The sequence below is a fragment of the Asparagus officinalis genome, chromosome 4 (assembly GCF_001876935.1).
Source record: "Asparagus officinalis chromosome 4, Aspof.V1, whole genome shotgun sequence".
Classification (NCBI taxonomy): domain Eukaryota; kingdom Viridiplantae; phylum Streptophyta; class Magnoliopsida; order Asparagales; family Asparagaceae; genus Asparagus; species Asparagus officinalis.
Window position 1 is genome coordinate 4,486,871 of NC_033797.1, and position 25,066 is coordinate 4,511,936.

The following is a 25,066-nucleotide window of genomic DNA, read 5'->3' on the forward strand; positions in this document are numbered from 1 at the left end:
GACCACTGGAGACAAGCTTTTGAGGAGATCGGCATCATCTCCCAACGAAGATCATCTTCAACTTCAGCAACAGAGAGCCTCTGTCCTTGGCTTATAACCGACTTTCGGTTCAAATCAACTCTTTTTCAAGAGTTAAAACTCGATCAGAGTTATCAACTCATCAAGAGTTTTAAACTTGCCACGCAAGTTCTCCACAACGTCAAATCGTGAGGAGAAGATATCGTTCCAGTGAATCAAGACGTGCGGATCGTCAACGGAGAGCAAATTCAACGCGAGCAATTGAAGGAGGCACTCCATCGCCACCGTGAAGAACCCAGTTTTAAACAAAGAGGAAGAACCGATTTCGTTCTCCTCTCTTTTGTAATCAAATTGTAACCGAGATCAAAGGAATACAAAGTCAAATTTTCTTTATTCTCTTCATTGCAATTTTTCCTACATACAAAAGATGGCGACTCCGCTGGGGATTAGCTTCTGTGACGAAGAAGTGGTGGTGCAATCCGATGTTCATCTCACTGGAACAATCGTCGAAACTCTCGTGGTAGGCCAAGTTTGAGGAGGCTATCTCTTCCGGATCCCTTAGCCCCAAGGCTATGCGCAAGATCCACAAAGTCTCCAAGGAGAATAAATCTCTAACTGTTGCTGGAGTGCCGAAGAAAGTCCTCTCCTTTGGCCGCAATTTGTCGAACAGTCACTCTGCTTCAGGAGCGAGCTTAGCCTCAGCCGAACTCGCCCAGCGAGTTGAATGTCCCACATCCGCGTCAACACGATGTGCTTCAGGCCATAAACGGCTTAGAGAGGAGACGAGCTCCATAAACGCCGATGATGCCTCTGCAAAAGCCTTAAAACAGGCCAAGAAGAACGCTGCTCGGCGAAGAAGAAGGTCTCAGCGACGGGCACAACTTCGAGAAAATCGATCCTCCAACCAACGCGAACTTCGCGTTCATGAGCCTAAACGCGACCCTGAGCTCAAACATGAGCTTCGCGAGAACCAGATTGAACGCGGCCCTCAGTGGCGCGTCTTACAGCCAAAACGCGAACCTCAAGCCTTCATTGAACGCGAACTTCAACTTCGCGTCTCCAAGTCAAAACACGACCCTCGCGTCGACAATGAAGAACGCGACTCTCATGTCGCCAAACCAAAACGCGACCCTCGTGTTTCAAGCGCCAAAAGCGACCTTCGCGTCTCAGGTGCCAAACTCGACCTTCGCGTCTCAGGTGCCAAAACCAATACCGCGCCTGGTGTATATCGTGGAGCTTCGGGGCGCTGCCCCGAACCCCAACTCGACCTTCGCGTCTCAGGTGCCAAAAGCGACCTTCGCGTCTCAGGTGCCAAACTCGACCTTCGCGTCTCAGGTGCCAAAAGCGACCTTCGCGTCTCAAGTGCCAAACGCGACCCTCGCGTCCTAAGTTCCAAATCCAATATCGGTATATAAGAAGTTTATGGATTCAAGGCATCCCAACCAGATCCATATTCACCAAGAGCCAGTCCTGTCCAATCATGGACTGGGGATTCCAAATCAAACCTCACAATCAGTGAGTAATTCTCCTCGAATCTTTATAACAGATTCGAGAGAGTTCACATCGAGAGAAAGATCGATGCAACAAGTCATTCGTTCATTTCAATGTGAACGACTGATTCCTACGGTCCTCTCGGGACGCCAATGCTGCTCATATGCGGCCCAACTGCTGGTGTTCAACCAATTTACGAACGTTGCTTTACCCAACCAACGACGGCGTTCACACAAGAAGAAGACTTCTGAGGATGAATACCTTAGAGTCACTTCTAACATGATCGGCAGAGGGAGATCATCAGTTCCTAGTTCCGATGAGTCAGAGAACGATCAGTCTCCTGGCTTGAAAGACTTCCTGAATAAGTCTGATGGAGTTTATCAACATACTCGGACGCGAACAGGAGCCATTCCCCCTGTCAACTATCGGAGTTTAGCCAGGGGAACCAATTCCAATGATGAACACTCAGCCATTGCAGAGTCCCAGTCATCAAGCTCTTTTGTTGAACATGAGAGCTACGCTTATATGACGGGAAACCATGAAGATCTCGCGAAGAGACTTGATGAGCAGGAGGCCATGCTCAAATCTCAGCAAGAGGCCATCAATGAACTCCTGGCCCTGTTGACTCAACTCGTCGCAGACAAGGCCAAATCTCAGAAGACAGATTCGCCACTCAGGCAAGAATCTTCCCGAAGGGAAAGAACGTCTTCGTCCCGACCTCACACAAGCAAAGGGAAGGGAAAAATGGTTGATGACACGGCTTCTGACCAAGAAGCCCACAACCTGGAATCTTCCTCTGATGAAGGAAGAGAGACGGAGTATGAGCAAAATCCTCAGTCGGCTAAAATCGAGGAATTGGAAGCCCGCCTCAATGTCATTGCTAACAGAAGCGAGCTCCAAGATGAGGGAGTTGTCAGGCCCTACCCTGCCGAATGGGACGCAGCCCCTTATCCTCCAAAATTTGAAGTCCCGACGCTACAAGCTTTTGACGGCACGGGATCACCGAACCAACATATCTATCATTTCAAGTCACAGACTGGGAATGTGATATCAAACGACGCCATACTGGCTCGATTATTCATTGGCACCCTCAAGGGAGTTGCCTTTGAATGGTTCAGAAAATTGCCTGCCGGATGTATCCAAAAGTGGGCAGATCTAGAGAGACTCTTCCTGTCAAGATTCTTTGAAGAGGATACAGAAGTCTCCATCCATACCCTTCTCGCCACTAAGCAGAAGAAGAGGGAGTCCGTCAAAGCCTTCGTCAAGAGGTTTCGAACCATGGCTCTCCGGTGTTCGTCAGGTATGACACAGTCTACCTTAGTAGAGACATGTCGACACAACCTGCAGACCAACATCCTAGCTCGAATAGAGGTTGCAGAATGCCGTTACTGGAGATTGTTCATTGGCACCCTCAAGGGAGTTGCCTTTGAATGGTTCAGGAAACTACCTGCCGGATGTATCCAAAGGTGGGCAGATTTAGAGAGACTCTTCCTGTCAAGATTTTTTGAAGAGGATACAGAAGTCTCCATCCATACCCTCCTCACCACTAAGCAAAAGAAGAGGGAGTCCGTCAAAGCTTTCGTCAAGAGGTTCCGAAGCATGGTGCTTCGATGCCCGACAGGTATAACATAGTCTACCTTAGTAGAGACCTGTCGACACAACCTGCAGACCAACATCCTAGCTCGAATAGGGGTTGCAGAATGTCGTTCTTGGAGACAACTGATCTCTCAAGGCGAACAGGCTCAAAAGATTATTGCCAGGATCAAAGCTGAAGAACAAAGTGGGCAGATCAGCCCAAGCAATCGGACCAAGCCCATCTTCCTCTAAGCCATCGGAACGCAAGGTCCGCAAATGCTTTCTCTGAGCAATCGGACCAAGGCTCATTCTTCCCAGTCAGAACGCAGAAGATACTACGACGCACTGAAGCTAATGCCTCTTCAGTAGGATGCCCGGTGACTCCAATAACTATCACGTTAACAACTACCTCTGATAGTCAAGCTCGTTAGATTGTGGCCCACTAGGCGACGTGCCATGTCTACCCTTTTTCCCCATGCACTTATTCAAGACTGGGGGTTGATTTATTTGTAGTTCAATGGATTCTGAGTAATAAATTTTCTGAGTTGTTATGTTTAATAGAATACCTCTGTCAACCACAAAATCTACCAAAACTATCGCGTCCATCAACTTGTCAATCCGCTTCAATAGGATGGCAGGTCCACAAAACTATTACGTTAACATTTACCTCTGATAGTCCCTCAATTTGTCAATCCTCTTCTTAATAGGATGACAAGTCCATAAATCTATCACGTTAACAGTTACCTCTGATAGTCCATCAATCTGCTAATCCGCTTCAATAGGATGGCAAGTCCACAACTATCACGTTAACAGTTACCTCTGATAGTCAAATTCATCAGATAATGGCCTACCTGGTGATGTGCCTCTATTCTGACTTCATGGATAGTGCCTTACTAGGCGATGTGCTTTGTCTGCCTCTTTTTCTTCCACGGCTAAGTCTTAATCAAGACTGGGGGTTGGTTACTTGGAATCCATTGGATTAAGAGTAACGAACATTTCACATCGTCAAGCTTAACATTATACTTCGGTACGATCATCACCTCCACAGGTATGAATGCAGCCTGCATCACTCCTTAATTTTCTATTATTTATCATCAAACCTCTGACAATCCACTTATCAAATCCTTCTCAATAGGATGATAAGTCGCACAAAAAGTTGCTCCTTAATCGCAACGATCCTCATGTCACCGTAACATTCAAACCTCTGACAAAAATCCACTTATCAATCCTCTTCAATAGATGATAAGTCTCCAAAGTTTGCTCTAATCGCAACCATCCTCCTGTCACGTTATAACATCACAACCTCTGACAAACCAAACTTATCAATCCTCTTCTCAATAGGATGATAAGTCCACAAAAAGTTGCTCTATATCTCAACATCCTCATTGTCACTTTTGTTAAACATTATACCTCTGACAATTCCACTTATCAAATCCTACGGTCAATTAGGGCTGATAAGTCCAAAAGTGCTCCAATCCAACATCCTTCTGTCACGTTTAACATCACACCTCTGGTATCTTATATTTTCTCTTATATTCTACTCTCTTCTTAATAGAGCGATAGCTTCCTCAAAGTTTGCCTTGATCGCAACAATCCACTTAATCGACTCTCTCTAATAGACGAGTAGTGTCCTCAAAGTTGCTCTTTTTGATGCGCAACAATCAACTTTATCGACGTCTTCTCTATTATTTAGTTTTATCTTGACTAGCCACAACCAGTCAAGTTAACATCACACCTCTGACCGACAAATCAACTATCGACTCTCCTCAATAGTTTATCTATTAATCTCTCTATATTTATATCTTGAGGTTCAAACATCACACCCTGAGTACAGTCAAACCCGACCAATGAACTTGTTAATCCTTTTCAACAAGAATAGCAAGTTTTCATTATGGAAAAATCCCCAACGCCGATTAAATATTTCGAAATTATCCTACTGATAATAAAGAAAATTTCTGAATTTTACTCTAAGTGGAAATTCATGCCAAGTTAATATTACACCTCTGGCGCTTCCAGCTTTCTTTCAGTGTTTCAAGTAACACATGAAGAAATACTGACAAAGTCTATGTATTCAACATCGTAGCAGGTCGTTATTAATAACACCGAAATCCATGCCTCACACGCATGGGGGACTTTATCTCGATCCCTGATTAGAGATAAGTCTGCATCTAACACATGCTGCCGGGTAGCGCATTCCCGCAATAATGGCAAAGCCCATGTATTCAACATCGTGGCAGGTTGTTATTAATAACGCCAAAATCCATGCTTCACACGCATGGGGAACCTTATCCCAAATCCTAAGCAGGGATAAGCCTACGCCTAACACGCGTCGCCGGTTAGTCTTTTTCCGTAAAAATGACAAAGTCTATGTATTCAAAATCATAGCATCAAGTCTAAGAGGGTTCATTCTCTTAGCACAACGTTACATGTTTAGACAATCCATGCGCTAGCCCGACTCAAACGGTAGTCGGTAAAGGCTTATCAAATCCGTTGATGGCTGAGGGTTTGCCAAAAATCCTATGCATGTTTTCAGGCCCACCAGCTTAATGGACGTGAGCCAAGACTTGAAACGAATAAGCTGAAGACAAGTCTCAAAGACTTAGTCAAAATGCATGAAAGTCACCTCCGCGTCTCACATCGAAACGCCAAGGTCATAGTCGCGTTTTAAGTCAGAACGCCAAGGTCAGACCCGCATCGCAAAAACCACAATGCCGAGGTCAGACCCGCGACGCGAAGACGATAACGCCAAAGTCATAGCCGCGTTTCAAGTCAAAATGCCGAGGTTAGACCAGCGATGCGAAAACCAAACGCTAAGGTCAGACCCGCGTTACAAAAATCATGACGCCGAGGTCACACCCGGGTTTCAAATCCAAAACGCCGAAGTCAGCCTCGCGTCTCAAATTCAAAACGCATGGGGTCCACCCCCGCATTCAGAAGCAGGATTATGACGCATACATTCATACAGGTCCTACATGGCAAATCCCTACAACCAAGATACCTTCGAAGCGAGTGCAGAGAACGACTCATTTACGATAAGGAATCAACAGCTCCAAGATCAGAGTTGAGATCCAAAGTATTCCGAAAATTCGTCCCAGTCAACCGCGAACTTTCGAAAACTTTGGAGGGGGTTCTGTAGGCTGTCTAAAAATCACAATAGATAGCTTATCCTCCATCAAACACCGATGATGGAAGTTACAATCTGACGACTTCCAGAAGGCTACAATTTGAAGACTTTCACGTAGATCGCTGAAGGTTACAATCTGACGACCTTCACGACAACTGATGGAAGCTCTACTTCAACAGCCTTCACAATCAACATCGGGAGTTACAATCGAGAGCTAAAGCAAAGATTACAAAATGACGATCTTTGCAACGCTTCGACAGAAAGAGACTACAAATCAATGGTCTCTTCAAACCAAGACGTGGAAGTCCTCCCCACGTACCGAACCCCGCGTTACAACATCAAAACGCTAGGGTCGAACCCCGCGTCACAACATCAAAACGCCAGGGGTCGAACCCGCGTTACAACATCAAAACGCCAGGGTCGAACCCCGCGTCACAACATCAAAAATGCCAAGGTCGACCCTCGCATTTTTCTACGCCCTGCGGGTACCCAACTCCGCGTCTCCAGTTTAAAATGTGGAGTTAGGATCCTGAACGCCAATGTGGGCATTGTTTGACTCATTCAACATGAGCTGAACGGTTCTAAAACCGTTTCTCACGATTTGGGGGCGGTTACACCCCATTATGGAGAGAATTAAGGGGGCGGTTACACCCCTTAATTCCCTATAAATATGGGTAAACTCAACTGAGTTCAGGGTTCGATTTTTATTGGCTTGAATCGACCATTGAAGGCGGCGGGGGGTTTTTGGCTGGATTTTTCGGATCTGAGAGTTGGCAGCAAGAGGGAGATCGACGTTCATCCTCAGCTAAGATCGACCACCAGAGCTTTCTTCTAGCCTTGGCTTATTAACCGATCTTCGGTTCAAATCAACTCTTTTACAGAGTTCTTCTAAACTCGTTCAGAGTTCTCAAACTTGCCACGCAAGTTCTCCACAACGTCAAATCGTGAGGAGAAGACATCGTTCCAGTGAATCAAGACGTGCGGATCGTCAACGGAGAGCAAACTCGACGCAAGCATTCGAGGGAGGCACTCCATCGCCACCGAGAAGAACCCAGTTTTAAACAAAGGAGAGAACCAAATTCGTTTCTCTTCTCTTTTGTAATCAAGTTGTAATCGGAATCAAAGGAATACAAGTCAATTTTCTTTATTCTTACTCTGTACCGATGTCAGATCTCATTATCTTCAATTTCTTGCCCGTCCTGTTCTCAACCATTGCTTTCCACTTCTTGAATGTCTCAAATACCTCATTCTTATGCTTAAGAAAATAAATTCAAGCATATCTCGAATGATCATCTATGAACGAGACAAAATACCTGGAACCATCATTGGAAGTTGTCTGAGCCGGACCCCAAACATCTGTGTGCACATAATCTAGTATACCTCTGCTCTTGTGATTGCTTTTCAAGAATTGGACTCTGTGCGCCTTTCCATACACACAATCCTCACAAAAATCCATGCAAGATTTCTTCAGATTCTTCAGCAAACCCTCCTTACCAAGCAGAACTAGACCCTTCTCTGACATGTGCCTAAGCCGCCTATGCCATAACCGGGTGTGCTCACATGGGTCTCCACCACTTCCATCAGTTCCAACCGCTGCATCTCCTGTCACCGTCGTACCCGAGAGAGTATATAGATTACCGTGACGAACACCCTTCATCACTGTTAGGGAACCTCGAACAACCTTCTTCACTCCGTTCTCTGTAACAATCTTGCAGCCACCGGAGTCCAATGCACCCACTGAGATAAGATTCTTCCGCAAGTCGGGAACGTGCCGCACGTCCGTTAGGGTTCTGACCACTTCATCATGCATCTTGATTTTTATATCACCGAGCCCCATCGTTTTACAAGCATGGTTATTCCCCATCAATACGGTTCCACCATCAATGCTTCTATAGGTAGTAAACCACTTCCTGTTTGGGCACATGTGGTAAGAGCAACCCAAATCAAGTATCCACTTACCGGAGATATTTTTACCATCCGTAACAACATAGCATTCTTTATCGCTCCCTTCCTCCGAGGCGTAACTCGCCTCTTCCTTGTATTTTCTTCTCTCGGTCTTGTTGTTGTTCTTTTTCCCACTTACTCTCTTGTTAGGACAGTTGACCTTGAAATGCCCAACTTCACCGCATTTGAAGCACGCTCTTCCCGCAAGGGGTCTCGATTTAGATCTAGACTTTCCTCCCTTGCCTTTTCCTCGCTCATTGCTCCTTCCTCTAGCAAACAATCCCTGCGCTTGTTCTTTGTTACCACCAGTAGTCATGTCACTGGTTGCAATCTTCCGAAAGTCATCCGCTAGACGCGTCGTTCTAGTCTCATCCATCGTCAAATTGTCTCCCACAAGCATCAGTGTTTGCACCAGGTTCTCATAAGATTTCGGTAGAGATAGAAGTAGTAGAAGCGCTTGATCCTCGTCTTCTACAGTCACATCGATGTTCTTCAAATCCGATATTATCCTATCGAACTTGTTGATGTATTCCCGGATTGATGAGCCCTCCTCCATCTTGCAAGTATACAAATTGGATTTCAAATAGATCCGGTTCGTTAGACTCTTCGTCATGAAGGTGGTTTCTAACTTCGACCACACGCCCGTAGCCGTTTCCTCTCCATGTACCAAGAAAGCTACATCCTTTTCAAGGCAAAGGATAATCGACGCCCGTGCTTCCAGATCCAGCTCCTCCCAATCCTCATCAGATATATCCTTGTGCTTCTTCTCTTTTCCCGTCAAAGCTTTGTGCAATTTCTGCGAAATCAATGTGTTCTTCATCTGCATCCTCCAATAAGAAAAATCATTCTTCCCATTGAATTTTTCAATCTCGTATTTTCCCACTTTAACTGTTTTACTTGTTGACGCCATTCTCTGCTTGTATTAATGAATCTGCTTCTCTCAGGAAATTACCGAGCACCACCTCAAATCAGAAGCTACACCACTCCCAATCTGAATAACAGCTCTGATACCAATTGATGGGCGCAGAGTCACGCCCACCGCTGCGGAAGCAATATCACCTGAGAGAGAGCCCTGGCTTTTGTTATCACAAAAAACACAAGTCAACCTCTATATTCTTGTTTCTTAAAGGAAACGAGAATAGATAGTGAAATTCTTATTTCTCAAAGGAAACAAGAATCGAAAGTGATATATTTCATCAAAGTGAAATATATACTCTTCCTCTCATCAGCTCTAAGACCGAATATTGAGAGAACCTACAAGCAATAGCCAACAACCAGAAAACAATAAATACACGAGATTTACGTGGTTCGGCAAAATTGCCTACGTCCACGGGAGGGGTGAGGGGAGATTCCACTATGAGAAGAACACTGACGACTTGTACAATCCACAAGCTCGTCTCAAAGAAAAGAGATCTGATTATACCCAAAAGAAATTAACTTTTCTCTTGTAAAATCTCTCTTTTTCTCTCCTCAAGATCTCTCTTTTAGATCTGAAAAACTCTACTTTTTCTCCTCTAAAATACCCTCTATTTTTCCTTTAACAGCCGCAAAAACTCCTCTGTTTTTTTTCTTTGCGTCGCTGTAATTTTTCTCCCTGCAGACTTTTTCTCCAAAGCCGCTGTTCCCGCACATCAAGTACGAAGCCCTAGACTCAGTATTTATAACAATCACTGCTCATCAACTTTGTTTGTTCCCGCACATCAAGTACGAAGCCCTAGACTCAGTATTTATAACAATCACTGCTCATCAACTTTGTTCAGGACAAAACCCGAATAGGCCCAAATACCGCTCCGCATGAGTGATTGATAATCACGTGGGTGTGGCCCACGTGAACCCCACGTGAACCTACCGTTCACAGTTATCTTCCACAAAAAGATAAAATTGGGATTTGTCAAATCCTCTCCAATTAAGAGGTAAGCATACTTATTTATGGGATTTGTCAAAATCCTCTCCAATTGAGAAGATTTGACAAATTCTAAAAATTAACCACTTTTTGCACTTTTGAGATTCAATATCACTCCGTCAAACGAACGATGTGGGAGAGGAATAAGGTCTCGAGGAGAACGGCGAATCTTAAAAAGATGATGAATTCTGACGCGATTTACGGCCTAAATAGTTTTTACTGTTTTCAGCTTGAGGGCTAAAAAATGACTCGCGATTAAGGACAAGGTTTGTTAAGTCAATTTGGTTAGGTTTGCTAGCTCAACTTTTTCTAAGGGAACGCCTGACTTATAAAACACTTGACATATATTTTAATATAGTATATATATCAAGCTCATAAGATGATCCGACCACGCGTTTTCAATGTTGACTTGTCAAGTTAATCATGAGTATTAGATACAATATTATGTAATATCCAAATGGGAAAACCCAAAAATCATTATTCGTACTACAGTAAATGCTATGTTTACATTTGCTATATCATTATTACTGCAGAATATAAGAGACAATATATTGTAGTATTTTTCAAAAGATATTACTGTAGCACATATGGAACATAGTGTTTTAAGAAATTACAGTAGCAGCGACGGAACACTGTAGCAATCCAAAAAATATACTGTGACATTTAAAATCGGATTATTATAGCGAGATAAAAAATGATATGCCGTGCTTTGCACGATGTTCACACTAGTCTCGATGAAGTACCAAACCAATTTCTCAGAGAGAGGGGGGGGGGGGGGGGGGGGAAAAGGTAAAAGAGGAAAAAGAAAGGAACTGTCCTCTAATGACAATCATTAACTATGAATGGCTTAAAAAAATCTACATGTTACAGGTTAATTCTGTTTTTCTGTCAGCATGAAAAGGATCATTATGTGATAACAAAGCACGTAGACCAAACACTAATACGATTCACATCAAAACGCTACAATCATCATGCTTCCAAGCATGAAATTTATCGCAATAATTAATAAAATTTTTGTTATCACGATGACGTTTTTCATGTGTAAATGTTCTGCGGCCGCATCCTTTCTCCCCATCTAAAAAATGATAGATGAACACCTGAATACTTTTCTAATTGAGATATTTTAAATACGAAATATATTCCGACATATATTTTTTTTGTTCTATTGACCACCGTTCTTAATCATATTTATGAATTTGAAACCAGCATGAAAATCCATCAAGAGATATAACACCATTGAAATTAGAAAGCATCCCCGATGTTCTCCAGCAATATCGATACAACTACGCAATATAAAGTTCATTTAGGGGGTGTTTGTTTTACCAATTTTTTTGGCAATTGGTATGGATTACAAGTTTTAGAATCAAAAAGTGAGTTTTTTTTTTGTATTTTGGGATTTCATATATGATGTTTGTTTTAATTTTTTTTTAGAATATTAAATATTAAAAGTGCAAAAAATGCCCAATTTTTAGAATTTGTCAAATCCTCTCAATTAGAGAGGATTTTGACAAATCTCATAAGTGGGTGTGTTCACCTCTCAATTGGAGAGGATTTGACAAATTCCAATTTTGTCTTTTTGTGGGAGGTAACCTCATCAAGATAGCATATTCACCATATTACAATTTTTTAGCATTTGATAATGCTACAATTTGAGCTTGAAACAAACAAAATATTACAAATTGTAGTATTCCAAATTCCAAAATATTAATGAAACAAACAACATTTTAGAAATCCCAACCCATAACAAAACATCTATGGATTTCAAATCCCATGGTGAAATCCATATCCTAAAATTATAGGATTTGAAGCAAACACCCCCTTAATATGCGGCTTCATATTTAATAGTATGGTTTTTCCATAGAGTGCCCATGGGCACTCTATAAGAGAGGAGAGAGATAGAGAAAAATGAATTATGCACAGAAATTAATGCAAATCAGGAGGGGCCCATGAGCTATTTATTTTTCTCTAGAACAATTTTTCACTTCAGCGCCATTCCAATTTTTTATTATTGAAATCAACCCATTTTTTTTATTTACCAAAACCGACCCGATTTCGTGATTAGCAGCTTAATCACCTTCCTAATTAGTCGGGGTTGCCAACCCCGACTATTTAGGACATTAATTTTTAGGGTTTAAGACTTCTAATTAGGGTTTAACACCCTTCTAAATAGTCGGGGTTGCCAACCCCGACTAATTAGGAAGGTGATTAAGCTACTAATCAAGAAATCGGGTTGGTTTTGGTAAATAAAAAAAAGGGTCGATTTCAATAATAAAAAATTTAAATGGGGCTGAAGTGAAAAATTGTTCTTTTTCTCTATCTCTCTGCTCTCTTATAGAGTGCCCATTGGCACTCTATAGAAAAATCCTTAATAGTATCATCTTAAATTCAAATCCAAATTCTAATATCTTTACATCTATACGATATAATGTTCATTTACTATATGGCTTCATATTTCATAAATATCATTTTAAATTCAAAACCGTGAATTAATAACGCATTAATACTGGGTTTAGACTCTGATACTAACTTAAAGGGTACTTCAAATTGAAATCATGAACATTTATAATCCTAATACCACAAATGTTTATTCGAACTTAAACCAGACGGCATAACACCCTCGCTCCCCACGTCCCCCACCACCTACTGAGCATGGAAACATGCACAAAACCGCTAATTATTTTTTAAATAAACCCCACGAAAACTATTTAATTACAGTAATAATAATAAATTATGGCGGTGGGGATATGACAGGCTCCTGGGTTTGAATTTTTTGGGCATCCCACCGAATTTGAACGTTATTACTAACCAAGAACAGAGTCAACAACAGTACAACAATTTAAAAATAAAATCCATAATATATAAATTAATAAAGAAAAAGGCTTCCGCAGTCTCATCAGTCTTCGGATTCCATGATCAGATAAGAACAGAACAGACGATACTGGGGCCCAGTCCCAAGTCCCAACCTAACATCAAAGTGGAGTGCAAGGAAAAAAAACCGTAGAGAAAATGACCCGTTAATGCTTTTTAATTAGGGAAAAAACACTTTCTTTATTCTCTAATTAATTACATTTTTAGTTTTAACTCTGGGTGTACTTTTAAAGCATGTACAGGTTTCTTTGGCTCTCTCCTCTTCATCCATTGAATGCTACCAACAGGAGCAATAGTAGTATTGATTAGGGGTGAGCATGGTTCGGTTCAAACCGAAAAAACCGACCGAACCGATCCGAACCGACCCGGAAAAAGCGGTTTTATGAGTAAGGCGGTTCGGGTCGGGTTGATAATTTTTCAAACCGACCCGAACCGAACCAACCGAATATATTTGTGCCTTTGATTTGTGGGTTTATTGTTGTGTTCGATCACCATGAATAGCAGTTGCAGGGAATTGATTCATACATAACCAATGTTCTAATGAGTCGGCTCCTTTTTTTGTCTCCACAAAGACCAAAGTCAAAGCTTGCTACACAAAGACAAAGCAAGTCCGTTACTAAAAAATTACAACGTCAGAGTCTAGTATTTAATCCAAAAGGATAAGTTGCTTTACTTAAAAATAGTATACATACATGAGCAAGAATAATAAATTGAAGTGAAGTTAAAAACAAATACATGCTAGCATAGGGTAATAATAATATATAAAAGATAAATTGAAGTGAAGTTATACTTGATGAAGTTAGAACCGAACAAACCGAACCGAACCGCACCGAACCGATTTGTAATGGTTCGGTTCGGTTTTGAATTGTAGGTGGTTCGGTTCGGTTGTTCAAATTTTGGTGAAAACCGCCCCGAACCGAACCGTGCTCACCCCTAGTATTGATGGATGTTTTTCAACTGTTTTAAGGGAGTTACAGTTGTTTCTTTTTTCAAAATTTAGGAGGTTTTGATTAGACACCAAGCACTTAAGTTAGGGGGCTTGTTTTGGAAACCGTAGTTGCCTAAAAAAGCAATTTGAAAGGGGAAAGGCTTCACCTTTGTCTTCTTTCTTCTTGGTTTTTTTCACAGTTTGCCCATTTCCAAAATTTGAGCTATTTTCTCTCATGGGTTTTAGAGCTGAGGGCAAGATAAGGGGTAAAGGTGGCTCCTTTGGCTAAGAGTTTGCGACCCATTTGAGAAATTTGGAAGCTTTGGATCAATTGATCATTAAGGTGAGTAAACTTTCTTTAGTCTTGATGTTCTCGTGTTTCCTTTCAATCTTCTTTTTGATGTATAAAACCAGTAAAGTTCTTTTCTTTTGTTGGCTTTCTTTTCTTCTTACTGTAGATTTTGTTGGATGCTGTATACTTTGAATCGCCTTAAAATAGAAAGTAGTAGCAGAGAGATAAAGTTGTTAACTTTGCAGTGCTAAGAGATTTTGAATTATCTTGTTTTCTATGGAATGGAATGCAGAGGTAGGTGTTGGGTAGTTCTTTCTGTATGTTAGAGGTTTGATCCTTTCCAATTCTGGGAGACGTTAAAAGGAGAACCATGGAAGTGTTTTATTTTCTATTTCTCCATTTCCCCCCTAATTTTTAGTAGTTCATCTTCTTTGAGATGCCATTGAATAAAAAAGCTGAGAAATGAAGCTGCACTCAACTTTTTTGAAAGAGGCATTTGAAGGGAAATGATCCAATGTGACAATTAATGTTTCTAAAGGCTAAAGTTGCGGTATTCATGGTTGAACTAGGATTGTCGTTACAAAACCCTAACCAATAGCTCAGAAAACAACTCTTTTCTGTAATCCAAATATCCATAATTTTTCTTCTCAATTCTCTCTTCCAATTGTTTCATATATATAAATCCTAAAATCATAAACATACTAGGAATTCTAAAACAAAAAAACAAAACAGATTAGGGATCCTAATAACCTGTTACCAAAACAGATTTGGAATCATGTTACCAAAACATATTAGGAATCCCAATAATCTGTTACCAAAACAAATTAGGAAACATATTAGGAACCTGCTATCCAACATAATGATTGTTGCTCTCCCACCGTTCAATGAACTGAAATCTCTTCTTTGGAGCATTAGAGCATCTCCAACCTAACGCCAAAAAGCCATTTTGACGCAAATCCAACGCCAAAACTTCCTCCAAATTAGAGCATCTCCAACCTAACGCCAAAAAGCCATTTTGACGCAAATCCAACGCCAAAACTTCCTCCAACCGAGCGCCAAACCCCGCGCCATTTTAAAGCATTGCTACAGTGTTGCGCCAGAAATGGCGCAACACTGTAGGAATGGCGCAACCGATTCGTCGCAGAACAGCAAATAAAAAAATCAACCAAAAGTCACCCAAAAAACAGAAAATGCATCAAAAAAATTAAACGAAATTGAGAGATCGGTCAGGTTTATGAGGGGATTACAGAGAGAGAGAGATGAAGTGCGAGGCGGCGGCATTGGTGAGCTTGGCCCTAACTTCTCGTGGCTGATATTTATGTGTAGTCTAGGGTTTTAGTTAGAAATGGACCTTAACTCTCTAGGCCCACCCGGCCCAAAGATGTATGATGGGCTGGTACACTTAAATGTATTATATAATTATACAATTATATAATTTGTTAAATATTTTAAATAGATAAAAATGTTAAAAGATAAGAATAATAAAAGGAATATTCTTTTTGGTGTAAAAATTTAGTGTAATGGGTTGGAGATGGAATAGTGATTTGGTGTAAAAACTACACCAACTTGGTGTAAAAACTACACCAATTTGAGTTTTGTGGTTGGAGATGCTCTTAGTGTAGAAAAAAACCTTGGACTCTCTCTTCAAAAACCTGTCTGTTCCTCTCTTTTTTTTATGACTCTTATGTTTTGAAAAGGTAGAGAAAATAATTAATCCTCTGAATTTTTCCATTGCCTAGACTTCTTAGATTGTTTTTATTACCATGAAAATTTGGCAATTATATTGCATGTTGCGTAGTGATCAGACAAAAGGATTGATAATATTTTACTAAGCTAACTATTTGAGATCCTCCCGTGAGAAAGAAATCAGTAATTCTTCCTGTATTATACTCTTTTCACTCCCTTTCAAACATGAATTTCTCCAATTAATATGTAAAATTTGGGTGTCTATCAAAGTTAACCTGGTCTAACTGTATTGTGGTTTTCTACTAAATGTTTATATTATTGTACAGAAGGTTTGAAGTGATGAAAAGGACCAAATATCCAAAATATGCAAGCATGGATTAGATTTGTTTCATTGGAACATAGGAATGGAACATGCGAATTCCGACAGGAAAGAAGAATTCCAACATGATAACAATATGCCTTGTAGTGTAAATAATTCCTCCGAACTCGAACAAGATGATCTCTCAGGTTTCACTATTTCCGAACTCGAAATTGAGTTTGAGAAAATGTGCAACAAATTAGTGATCCCAAACTACATCCGTCTCATCAGCCCCCATAAGGATTTCTCAGAGAATTGCACTGATTATGATACAGCATCAGATCCTGTAAGTATCTTCTATAGAAGGGCAGCCTTGTTTAGCATCCCGGTGAATCTAAGATCTTCAGAAAGCCAAAAGAACCAACAAAGATGGATGTTTGAGTCTAAAGAGGCCAATTTGTTATTCAAATTAGGTGTTCGAGATGATAAAAGGAGACATTTTAAATCACCATCAGCTGATTTAAGACTAACAAAATCTTCGGAATTGTGCAGTTTACCTTCAGTGCTGAGGGAGAACATTGGAAGACAAAGTTCTGAGTTTAATATCTCTGAAAGAAAGCTAGTTTCTTGCTCTAAAGGGCTTCTTTGTTGTGTTTGGAAGAGCGAGATACCCTTTTTTGTGTTTTCATTCGAAAATCACAGTAGTGATTTATATCTGGCTTATCCTCAAAAGGTGGAGTCTTCATTTGATAAGTCCTTGGATTATGTGTACTTATTTCATTCGATAAAGTCCAAAAACCATCGAAATAATGCATCAAGTGTTATTGGCAAGATGACAGTATCGAGTTCTTTTGTTCTAGACTCCAACGGGTCCAAACTCTTGGAGACTGAATTTGTCCTTTTTGGTACTAAAGAAGACTATTTCAAGGAAATTGAAAGTTCATCCTTTACTCTCAACAACAGTAAAGGTTTCTCAAAGAAAATCACAGAAGTACTTAAATCAAGGTACTCTTTCAAGCATAAAGCTCTTCATAAGTTCGGTGAACCAAATTTTAATTTGGATGATTTTGAGCGGGGTATAAACGAAATGGATAATGTGAATGATTTTGTACAAGCTTCTCCATCAAATCTTGAGTTGGCTGCCATAGTTGTGAAAGATTATCAATGTAATAGAAGTAAAGAACCCGAGAGAGGTGGTTGGGGCCTTAAGTTTCTCAAGAATTATGAAGGAGGTCCGGAGAGAAAATGTGGAGATTCTAGAAGGAAAATCGATGTTTTAGTCCCGAGTGGTTTCCATGGAGGCCCAATTAATGGAAGTGATGGGCCTTCTGGCCTTATTGAGAGATGGAAATTTGGAAGTTGTGACTGTGGAGGTTGGGATATTGGATGTCCTCTCAAAGTTCTTGAGAACAATTCTCTATGTTCGACTACTTTAATCCAAGATGACTCAGAAGAAGATAGACAACCAGTTTGTTTATTTATGAAAGAGGTCTGTTAAACTTTTCTCCTTTCTTTTAACTAAGTTTAATTTGACCTGTTATTTTGATATCTGATCTATTTAAAATGCCTTTTTCTAGTCAGAAAAACTTATAAAATTCGTCTGGTCTTTAGTCCCTGCTAGTCTGCAGAACTACTTGAATTGTCTAGATATTTAAAGAGAAGCTACATGAATAATAGCACAATTAATCTACCGTCTTTACCATTGGGCCAAGCCTTAGTGGTGTACAAGTCGAAAATGATTTTTAGAATCTTTTTTTTTTGTTTTTTGTTTGTTTTTTATGCAAATGTATTTTCTTCCTGTATGGTCTCAGGTCTTTGATTATCTCTCCAAGACTGCAACTATTTGAGTTCTGTACGACAAGATACTAGCTAAAACTGTTGCTTTACTTGGGAAATACTATTATAACTTTGCTTTCTTTTTTCTTCCATATTCTATACTTGTAAGTGAAGTTTGCTCGATTCTCCAATGTGTGTGGTGTGTGTATAATCTCTAGTGTGAACATATAATAAAAACTTACCTTCATGATTCTAGAGTTCATGATGAGTTGGGTGTTGGATCATCTTACACCCAAAATTTCTTTTTTCTGATATATTACTGTTTCTCTTTTAGCGACCAAATTATTTTTCTGCTCTGTAGTATATACCGTTTTATCTTTGTGATTTATTGATGTTAAGAATTTTGACTTGTAAATGTCAACATGAAGGTGAAAACTCCTTGTTTGTTTGTTTTTTTTTTCCTCTTTTTTTTTCTCTTTTTTGAGAATGATTACACAGAATTTTGAAACACTATTTGGTTGATGTTTTGTAGTGACCTTGTGCCATGTAACTCCCCAAAAGCTAACCATGGATATTGACAACTTTTACTTTATTAATTTCCCTATTGAGAATTTCTTCTTGCAGAATGCATAATCATGCATGTTTCTTTCACATAATACTACAACAAATTATGGAAACTGTGCGCTTTTAAGGAGCTTATACCTTTTGTCTTTCTCAGGAGAAACCCTTGTTTGATTGACAAAATTCTATAAAATACTTAAAGAGAAATTTATGGTGACATGTTTTTTAATCAGTGCATTGAATGTCTATGATAACCCTTGTAATAAGCCTAGACTTCATTATTCAAGCACTAGAATTAATGATCATCTATTGTTTATTACCTTTCAGGGTGCTCAACAAAGTGAACCAACTCTCAGAATGATGAACAAAAGCAAAGACATGTATTGTATCGATTTCGAGTCATCTCTTTCAATATTACAGTCTTTCTCCACAGCGGTTGCGATCATCCACTGCAAAACACCAGACCTGTACCCAAAGTTTTAGGTGAAGAAGAGAGCACAAATACTTGAAAATGGTGTATGTCCATGTGTATATTGTTATAGATATCCATGTATTTTATCAAGTTAGGTTACGTTGATCTACAAAATGGGTTATTTTCGTTTTTCACTCTGCTTGTAATATCAATGGCTTTTGATAGTTTTCTAGAGATTTCGATGCGGTGAAATCTCGAGTCCTATTATTAATGTGAGAACTTGAATGCTGCAAATAGAAAGCTTACAACATGCGGATGAAAATGTGGTTCTTTCGGTGAATTATATATTGAATGTATAATGCCTGTTACGTATCGCTAATGTGTAACCAAAGGTTTTTCAGGGTTTTAATCATTATTAGGAACTTGGTTTATGCATAAAAAAATTACATGTGGAACTGTATCTCGATTTCACATAATAGAGAAAATGTATAAATATGATCTTGTCAGTCAGTCATTTCATGGCTAGGATAAGTCCCTCATTCTCTTTTACTTGCTTCTAACATATTTTATACATTTTAAGAGATTTCACAGAAGAGAAAATACTTAATTCTCTTTTAATCTTCTAAAGATTTTATGAATATTGGGGCTTAATTCCTAAGATCATAAAGAGAACGAGGCTCTTACTGATGCGAAACGATGAGGTGGTCTATCAGAATCAGCGATCTAAATTGTTTGAACAACGCATCGTTTTGCTAAAAATCATGATTTTCGACAGGAAATTAATTTAAAAATAATTAATGTGACTGACGGATTTAAACAAGATTTTCATCAACAATCATGAATAGTTTCAATCTCAAACAATATAATCGTAATATTCTATTAGGAACTTGGGTAGTATGGGATGCCTAAGTCCCACATCGAGTAAAATGGGAAGCTTGATGGGGTATTTAAGTGACTTGGTTCTTCCCCCTTAACAGCTAGCTTTTAAGTGTGGGTTCCTCAAATTGCTTGGATCCTAACAATAAAAAAAATTAAAAATAAATTTAAAAAAAAAGAAAAAAATAATAAGAAAAAAGATAAATAAAGGAAAAAATAAAAAAAGAAAGGAAAAAATAAAAAAATTAAAAAATAAATAAATAAAAGAAAATTATGAAAAAAATGAGTATGTGAGGGACTTGGGTAGTATGAGATGCCTAAGTCCCACATCGAGTAAAATGGGAAGCTTGATGGGGTATTTAAGTGACTTGGTTCTTCCCTCTTAACAGCTAGCTTTTAAGGGTGGGTTCTCCAAGTTGCTTGGATCCTAACAATTGGTATCAGAGCTGGTTATCGGCGTCACGAAAAGGGCTACATGTGGAGGGGCTGACCGGCGTAGGGGCTGACCGGAAAGGCCGAGTAAAGCAACGCCGAGTGAAGCGTCATAGAGTGCAGCCGCCGGGACGTCGACTCTCAGGGGCGGTACTATGTTAGGGACTTGGGTAGTATGGGATGCCTAAGTCCCACATCGAGTAAAAATGGGAAGCTTGATGGGGTATTTAAGTGACTTGGTTCTTCCCCCTTAACAGCTAGCTTTTAAAGGTGGGTTCCCCAAGTTGCTTGGATCCTAACATATTCATTATCATTGTGCAAGCTCTACAATCAATATCAAAATTCAACAGTCACATGTTCAGTTCCTCTCAACTCACAAGTATAATTTAAGCAGTGAAATATATGATAAGAATTTAGAGATGAACTAATCATGCAATTAACTAATAAAGTGAAATTAGCAGAAAAATATTGAGTGAAATTGATACCATTGACGGACTGAAAATCAGATCGTATTGAGTTGGAATCGGGTCTGATCAAACAACTAGATCCGAAGCCCCCTTTTCCGCGTTGTCTTCGAACTGAGGAAAAGAACGGCCGGCCGCCTTTGGTGGATAAGAGAGGGCCGGGTGGTTGTTCGCATGGCCAGCCACTGGGGGAAGGCACTGGTCCTTGGGATGGTTGAGGATGACGATGAGGTGCTCGGAGGCATGACTGAAGAAGGAGAAGAGCAAGGGGGTTTTGGTTGTTCGGATCTGGAGGGAGAGGAGGACAAACGACTGCAGGGAGGCGGGACTGGAGGCGGTGCTGGATGTCGGTGGATGCAGGGGGAGGTGGGGCTGATGACGTTTGCTGGATGATAGAAGATTCGACGATGTTGGCGGTTGAGGAAGAAGAAAGAAAAAAAGAACAGGAGAAAAGCCCTAGGTTTCACACCCTTACGGTTTCACACCAATAATTAGGCTAACACTATTTTTTTCATTCATTATTCATCTGATTACAATTGTGCTTAAATAGAGAAAAGAAAATCTCACAATATAAAATCTCACACAATCAAATCCCTCACTATAAATAACTATCAAATCTAAACCTAATTTGAAATTCAAATCTAAACTAAAATTCAAAATTTAAAATTCAAAATTCGAAATTGACTACTAAAAACTGACATAATTAAAATTCAAATAACAAATATGGGAATTGTCTTTATTGTTCTCATCACTTACACTCTTAAATAGAGTTTTGGATATTTTGTCCTAGAGGCGTGATTTCCACTCATGTTTACCATAGTGAATAATTCCTAAGCTTTGCCCAATTCTTCCATCTTTTTTTATTTCGCTATTGAATTCCAACATTCATCTCTCTGGCTATGAATCAAATATTGGATTATGCTCTTATTATTCCTGTACTTAGATTATTCTTTCATTATCATGGATTACTTGGTTTGAAAAAATATAGAATAACACAACCGGGGGAGTCATTTTTATTCTCAAAATGGATCAAATAATTTGTATGGGAAAATATCGTGATGCAACCTCTTTTCAGAAAAAAAAATAGAAAAGAATAATTTTTTTTTCTAAATTTAATTATATTAGGAGGTGTTTGTTTCAAATCATATAATTTTAGGATATGGATTTCACAATGGGATTTGAAATCCATAGATAATTTGTTATGGGTTGAGATTCCTAAAACTTTGTTTGTTTCAATAATATTTCGGGATTTGGAATACTATAATTTGTAATATTTTTATTTGTTTCAAACTTTTTAGAATTTGAAATTCTTAATTTGTCTAATACTTTTAAAATCCACCCCACATCCCATCCAAAAAAGATGATTTCACAAATCCTTAAATATAATATTTTTTTATTATTTGGGGATTTGATATTCTACAGTTTGTTTTAAAACAAACAAGTTTTATGGAATTCTAAAACCCAAAAAAATCTCACTTTTTGATCTTAGAATTTGAAATGCCACCCAAATGCCAAAACTTTTTTGAAACAAACACCCCCAAGACATATCTAATGAGAATGATGAATATCATTAATAATGCTATGATTTTTTTTTGGAAAAATTGCTTCAAGGCCCCAAACTTGAAAAAACAATGTGGCCCAGCCCCCTGTAGTTTGGCCCATGTGGCTAAGCCCTTAAATTTTCAAAAAATTGTAACTGAGCCCTAAAAGCAGTTATGACACCCGTATTTGCACCCAGCCTCCCTAAAATACCCCCGCCTTCAACTCCGTGCCTCGAAAACGAGATCCGATCGCTGGCGAAACCTCTCCGTCGCATTTAAGGCGAGATGATGGCCGTTTTGGGGGGAAATTTTGGCGCGCTCCCTCCGTTATATCTCCTGTTAACCCACTCGGCTTTGAAGAGAGTGTATTTATGGTGCAAAGGGCAGATCTTTGCGGTTAGGGCTTACGATCTTCAGCCCCCTACTTGTCCTAAAGTGCCCTTCATAACTCCTCTTAAATCCCCTTCATTTATGGCGGAGAGCCCCCTTATTTGCATGGTTTCCTTGGGTGAGAGAGCAGTGTTCTCAAGGGTAACTTCTTCAACCTCTTTTTTTGAGTTTAAGTTCGACGTGGCTGAGAGGTTGAAGGTTCCATATGATGCGCTATCAATGGTTAATAAATCTGAAAGGATCCCTGATCTGAGTTTTGAGATCGAGAATGAGGATGATATGGAGTGTATGGTGGAGCACAACCGTAATATCGGGTGTCTGGAGATCCATATTCGAGCTAATATAGATGTAGATGTTTCCAGATGTGAGAACACCCCGAAGCAACCACCTGAAAGGTAAGTTATATTTACACTTAATTTATTTGAAAACTTATGAATTGCATAGAGCAGGTTAAATGTTAGCTTTTAACTGATATATGTTAACTTTCTACCGAAGGTTGTTAAGCTTTAGGGCATATTTGTTAACTCTTAAGGGTACTGCATTATTTAAGTACAAGTCCTATTTGTTATTTTAAGAAAAACCAATTATATTTGTGCAGCATTATGAATACACTGAAGCCAAAGTTTATTGATAGTACTTCTGCTGCAAACCATGGTTCTGAAAGAATTCCAATTGATAATCCCAGTGGTAGCAGTGTAGTGCGTTCTGATGACATTATTAACAACACAGTAATGATTCCTGGTTGGTGGCATAATGCATTAACTGAAGAGGGTCAAGAATTTGAAAGTGCTGAAGAATTAAGGTTGGCGATGACATACTATTCTCTGGCCAAAATGTTTGATTATGAGTTTAAAAAGAACGAACCAAAACGTATCCGTGTATATTGCCGATATAAAGAAACTTACGAGTGCCCATGGATGTTGTTTGCTTCACCTGTTAAGAATGCAAATAGACTATCGATCAAGAAGTTTGTTAATGAACATACTTGTGGGCAGTACGGGCAAAATACAGGTCGTTCAAGGGCATCCCGTAAATTCATTGCAACACAGTTACAACCACTCCTGAAGGTCCGTCCAGAAATCCGACCCGTTGATGTGCAAAAGGAGTTCCTCACAAACTACGGCCTTAGAATTGATTACAGTAAGATATGGTGGGGGAAAGAGAGAGCACAGGAGAAGCTTTACGGGGATATATATGAGTCGTATGATCAACTACGATGGTAAATGCTGAGCTTTATTATTAACTTGTTAAGTTCCAAAGTTTGCTTGTTAAAACAAATAGTTAACATGTTCCTTGTTAAGTTCATTGATAACATTGATAACATGTTAAGTTTCACGACTAACATGTTAACTCTTGTAAATAACATGTTAACTCTTGTTAATAACATGTTAACTCTTGTAAATAACACGTTAACTTTTGTTAAGTTACCCCAATAATGTGTTAGCTTTTTTTGGTCGCTTGTTAAGCTACACGGATAACATGTTAACTTGTTGGTTTGTTTCTTCTTACACGACTAGGTATGAGCGCATGGTAAAAGAGACAAATCCCGGCAGTTACATACATGTTGACCAGAATGAGGGGAGGTTTTCGAGACTCTTTGTTTGTTATGCTGCATGCATCAAAGGTTTCTTGAGTGGATGCAGACCCCTTCTATTTTTGGACGGTACATTTTTGAAGGATCGATATAAAGGTATTCTCCTCTCGGCCATAGCATACGATGGGAACCAAGGTATATTTCCCTTAGCGTATTGCATATGTGATCAAGAGAATTTGATGAATTGGAAGTGGTTCCTCCAAGGTCTATGGTCCATACTTTATGAGAGGGCTGACCCTTACAATCCTCCCCACCAATTGGTTATAATTTCTGATGCGGACAAAGGAATTAAAGAATCAGTAAAAGAGTATTTTCCAGAAGCTCTACACTCGAGGTGTGTTCTACATCTTGTTGAAAATTTCAGGTTAAAGCTTAAGGACTTGGGTATGAAGTCGAAGGACACTCATGTTCTTGGGAACTTACTCCAAAGTGCTTGTTATAAATACACAATAGCAGAATGGAATGAGTACATGAAAGAGATATATGACATGGATCCAAGGGCATACAACATTGCTATGAACTACTCTCCTGATCAATGGGCAAATGCATTCTTCCCGGGAATAAGGTAACGTTATTTGGCTGTTCTATATCTATGCTAATGTATGAACTTATGCTATTTAGCATGTTATCTTTGGATTTGTTAAATTCTATATCAGAGCTGTTAACTATATCAGAGTTGATAACATGTTAAGTCTTGTTGATAATATGTTGAGTCTCGTTGCTAACATGTTAACTCTTGTGGGTTACGTGTCAACTCTTGTTGATAACATGTTAACTCTTGTGGGATACATGTTAACTCTTGTCGAAAACATGTTAACTCTTGTGGAGAACATGTTAACTCTTGTGGGATACATGTTAACTCTTGTGGAGAACATGTTAACTCTTGTTGAGAA

At 39.4% G+C, this 25,066-nt stretch overlaps 2 protein-coding genes across 3 annotated transcripts; both read left to right on the forward strand.

Annotated features, from left to right (window-relative positions):
• LOC109836411 lies at positions 13,864 to 19,198 on the forward strand. Of its 2 annotated transcripts, none has more exons than XM_020404303.1 (3): positions 13,864 to 14,194; positions 16,156 to 17,616; positions 18,792 to 19,198. In XM_020404303.1, the coding sequence occupies exons 2-3, from the start codon at positions 16,234 to 16,236 to the stop codon at positions 18,945 to 18,947; spliced, it is 1,539 nt and encodes a 512-aa protein (XP_020259892.1). In that variant the 5' UTR covers positions 13,864 to 14,194; positions 16,156 to 16,233; the 3' UTR covers positions 18,948 to 19,198. The 2 variants fall into 2 exon arrangements, with proteins under 2 accessions (XP_020259892.1, XP_020259893.1); XM_020404304.1 differs by having other exon boundaries at positions 16,159 to 17,616.
• On the forward strand, positions 22,478 to 24,742 carry LOC109838098. The gene is made up of 3 exons (XM_020406569.1): positions 22,478 to 22,974; positions 23,178 to 23,798; positions 24,097 to 24,742. The coding sequence occupies exons 1-3, from the start codon at positions 22,478 to 22,480 to the stop codon at positions 24,740 to 24,742; spliced, it is 1,764 nt and encodes a 587-aa protein (XP_020262158.1).